Source organism: Papaver somniferum, unplaced genomic scaffold (assembly GCF_003573695.1).
Source record: "Papaver somniferum cultivar HN1 unplaced genomic scaffold, ASM357369v1 unplaced-scaffold_128, whole genome shotgun sequence".
NCBI classification, from domain to species: domain Eukaryota; kingdom Viridiplantae; phylum Streptophyta; class Magnoliopsida; order Ranunculales; family Papaveraceae; genus Papaver; species Papaver somniferum.
The window spans coordinates 6,124,439-6,129,042 of record NW_020621936.1 but is presented as its reverse complement, the minus strand read 5'-3'; the positions used below and the strand labels follow the sequence as shown (position 1 = coordinate 6,129,042).

The 4,604-nt window shown below is 37.8% G+C and overlaps 1 protein-coding gene across 1 annotated transcript; it reads right to left on the bottom strand.

Annotated features, from left to right (window-relative positions):
* Positions 1-579: 579 nt before the first annotated feature.
* On the bottom strand, positions 580-1,191 carry LOC113331853 (uncharacterized mitochondrial protein AtMg00810-like). The gene has a single exon (XM_026578505.1). It carries the CDS (start codon positions 1,189-1,191, stop codon positions 580-582), a length of 612 nt encoding a protein of 203 aa, XP_026434290.1.
* Positions 1,192-4,604: the final 3,413 nt, after the last annotated feature.

Below are 4,604 nucleotides of genomic sequence, written 5' to 3'. Positions count from 1 at the left end.
TTTCATTAATTTCAAGATATTACATTCTCTCTCTATTCTTGGTCAATATATGACCCAAGGAAAGAGATATACGTGGACCCTCTTTGTCCATACATATTCTACACTAAAACAGATGCATTCATAAATGCATGATAGATATGCATTGTACACAAGGCTTGTTCATAAGACCAAAGTTACTTGCATTCTAAAATGCATGTGGAATAAAGCTTGTACTCAACACTTATGCACAAGAACATTACATTAACTCTTAACAATCTCCTCCTTAATGTGATGTTCTCCAACTCCTAGTAGCTCACGGAAATTTTAAAATTTAACTTTGGGAAGTGCCTTGCTGAAGATGTCTGCCAATTGGTCTTCCGTCTTGCAATACTTGAGTTCTATGTCACCAACTTCAACCGCTTCTCGAATGAAATGGTACTTGAGTTTAATGTGTCTTGCTCTACAATGCTCAACCGAATTTTTGTACATAGAAATTTCCAATTTGTCGTCACAAAAAATTACGGTGCCTTCTTCTTGCTTCTCTTGAATGTCTTCCATGATTCTTCTTAGCCATACAACATGAGATGTAGCTATTGATGCCTAAATGTACTCCGCCTCCTCCGTGGATTGATCTACGGTTTCTTGCTTCTTCGATGCCCATGTGAATATACCCGAACCAAGAGAAAAATCATAACCCGATGTACTCTTCATGTCATCAATACACCCTCCCAAGTCGCTATCAGAATAACCAACTAATTTGACATCCAAATTTCTTGAATACATGATTCCAAAATTCATTGTTCCTTGAATATACCTTAACAACCTCTTTTCCGCGCCAAGATGTAGATGACTAGGTGAACTCATGAACCTAGAAAGCATACTTGAAGCAAACATGATGTCGGGTCTTGTATGTGTAATTAACAACAAGTTTCCAATAAAACCTTTATAGTAAGTCTCATCAACTTTTCTTCCTCCATCATCCTTCTTGAGTTTATCATTCACTACAAGTGGTGTAGATGTGGGGTTACAACCAAGCATACCAAATTTCTGCAACACCTTTTTGGCATACTTGCTTTGAGAAATGAACACTCCATCATCACTTTGATGAACTTCTATACCAAGGAAGTACTTGAGCAAACCCATGTCACTCATCTCATATTTCATCATCATTTCTCTCTTGAATTGCTCAATCATATGAGCATCATTACCCATAAGATAAGATCATCAATATATAAGGAAACGATGATAATCGACGTACCTTTTGTCTTCACATATAGTGTAGGCTCACTCTTGCTTTAGTTGAAGTTTTTCCTTTTGAAGTATCCATCTATCTCACTATACCAAGCTCTTGGTGCTTGCTTTAGACCATACAAAGCTTTCTTCAACTTTTACACCTTATCTTCTTCTCCTTTCACCACAAAACCTTGTGGTTGTTCTATATAGACTTCTTCATGTAGTTCTCCATTCAAAAATTCCGATTTGACATCAAGTTGATAAAGTAACCAACCTTTTTTGGAATCCATAGCAATCATTGCTCTAATGGTGTCAAGAGGAGCAACCGGTGCAAACGTTTCATTGTAGTCGATACCGGTTTGTTGTGAGTAGCCCTTTGCCACCAACCTTGCTTTGTATCTTTGAACCGTTCCATCCACATTGTACTTCACCTTGTATATCCTCTTGACACCAATAACTTCTTTGTCACTTGGCCTTGATACCTTCTCCCATGAATCGTTCTCGTCAATAAAAAAAACTTCTTCTTCCATAGCTTTTATCCAAACCGGTTCTTTTGATGCTTCTTCAAAATTTTCCGGTTCAACCACACAATAGTTGCATCTTTCATACACGGTGGTGATGTTGATGCACTAGTACTCGGAGACATGCTTGGAGATGCTCCTTGTCTTGTATCTGGTGGTGTTTGAGGTAGTTCTTTCTCATCTTCTTCACCTTCTTCAACTTCATTTGTTGCCGAATTTTCTTGCTCTTCATCAACAATAATAATTCTCTTCTCAATTTTACCTTCTTCCCAATTCCATGAAGCTCCTTCATCAAATAACACATCACGACTTGTAATCATTGTATTGTTCTTCAAGCTATACAACCTATAACCTTTTTATTGGAGGCTATTTCCAAGAAATATACACTTATCATTTGATTCATCAAGCTTTGTTCTCTTCACCTTTGGAATTTGAGAATAACACACACTACCAAAAACTTTGAGATGTCTTACCGATGGCTTTCTCCCACTCCATGCTTCAAAAGGAGTTTTATCCCATACGGCTTTTGTTGGACACCTATTCATCAAGTAAACGGCGGTGTTAACGGCTTTATCCCAAAACACTTTAGGCATACCCTTGTCATGAAGCATGAACTTCGCCATCTCCATCACGGTTTGGTTCTTTCTCCCGAAAACACCATTTTGTTGAGCAGTATAACCCACGGTTAGTTGCCTTTCCAAGCCTTCATCTTCACAAAATTTATCAAACTCTTTGTTGTTGTACTCTTTGCCTCTATCATTTCTCAAAACTTTGATGTAGTGACCACTTTGATTTTCAACAAGGCTCTTGTACTTCTTGAAGATGCTAAAAACTTCGGAATGATTTTGATATGAAATGGAGATGGGGAAAGTATTTCCTCTTTGTCTCTTTGATTTCACTAATTTCAAGATATTACATTCTCTCTCTATTCTTGGTCAATATATGACCCAAGGAAAGAGATATATGTGAACCCTCTTTGTACATACATATTCTACACTAAAACAGATGCATTCATAAATGCATGATAGATATGCCTTGTACACAAGGCTTGTTCATAAGACCAAAGTTACTTGCATTCTAAAATGCATGTAGAATAAAGCTTGTACTCAACACTTATGCACAAGAACATTACATTAACAATCTCCTCCTTAATGTGATATTCTCCAACTCCTAGTAGCTCACGGAAATTTTGAAATTTACCTTTGGGAAGTGCCTTGGTGAAGATGTCCGCAAATTGGTCTTCCGTCTTGCAATACTTGAGTTCTATCTCACCATCTTCAACCGCTTCTCGAATGAAATGGTACTTGAGTTTAATGTGTCTTGCTCTACAATGCTCAACCAAATTTTTGGACATAGAAATTGTCGATTTGTTGTCACAAAAAATTACGGTGCCTTCTTCTTGCATCTCTTGAATGTCTTCCATGATTCTTCTTAGCCATACATCATGATATGTAGCTATTGATGCCGAAATGTACTCCGCTTCCGCCGTAGATTGAGCTACGGTTTCTTGCTTCTTCGATACCCATGTGAATATACCCGAACCAAGAGAAAAAGCATCACCCGATGTACTCTTCATCTCATCAATACACCCTCCCAAGTCGCTATCACAATAGCCAACTAATTTGACATCCAAATTTCTTGAATACATGATTCCAAAATTCATTGTTCCTTGAATATACCTTAACAACCTCTTTTCCGCGCCAAGATGTAGATGACTAGGTGAACTCATGAACCTAGAAAGCATACTTGAAGCAAACATGATGTTGGGTCTTGTATGTGTAAGGTACAACAATTTTCCAATAAGACCTATATAGTTAGTCTCATCAACTTTTCTTCCTCCATCATCCTTCTTGAGTTTCTCATTCACTACAAGTGGTGTAGATGTGGGGTTACAACCAAGCATACCAAATTTCTGCAACACCTTTTCGGCATACTTGCTTTGAGAAATGAACACTCCATCTTCACTTTTATGAACTTCTATACCAAGGAAGTACTTGAGAAAACCCATGTCACTCATCTCATATTTCATCATCATTTCTCTCTTGAATTGCTCAATCATATGAACATCATTACCCGTAAGATAAGATCATCAACATACAAGGAAACGATGAGAACAGACGTACCTTTTGTCTTCACATATAGTGTAGGCTCACTCTTGCTTTTGTTGAAGTTTTGCCTTTTGAAGTATCCATATATCTCACTATACCAAGATCTTGGTGCTTTCTTTAGACCCATACAAAGCTTTCTTCAACTTGTACACCTTATCTTCTTCTCCTTCCACCACAAAACTTTGTGGTTGTTCTACATAGACTTCTTCATGTAGTTCTCCATTCAAAAATGACGATTTGACATCAAGTTGATAAAGTAACAAACCTTTTTGGGAATCCATAGCAATCACGTCTCTAATGGTGTCAAGACGAGAAACCGGTGCAAATGTTTCATTGTAGTCGATACCGGGTTGTTGTGAGTAGCCCTTTGCCACCAACCTTGCTTTGTATCTTTGAACCGTTCCATCCCCATTGTACTTCACCTTGTATATCCACTTCACACCAATAGCTTCTTTGTCACTTGGCCTTGATACCTTCTCCCATGAATCGTTCTCGTCAATAAAAAAAACTTCTTCTTCCATAGCTTTTATCCAAACCGGTTCTTTTGATGCTTCTTCAAAATTTTCCGGTTCAACCACACAATAGTTGCATCTTTCATACACGGTGGTGATGTTGATGCACTAGTACTCGGAGACATGCTTGGAGATGCTCCTTGTCTTGTATCTGGTGGTGTTTGAGGTAGTTCTTTCTCATCTTCTTCACCTTCTTCAACTTCATTTGTTGCCGAATTTTCTTGCTCTTCATCAACAATAATAATTCTCTT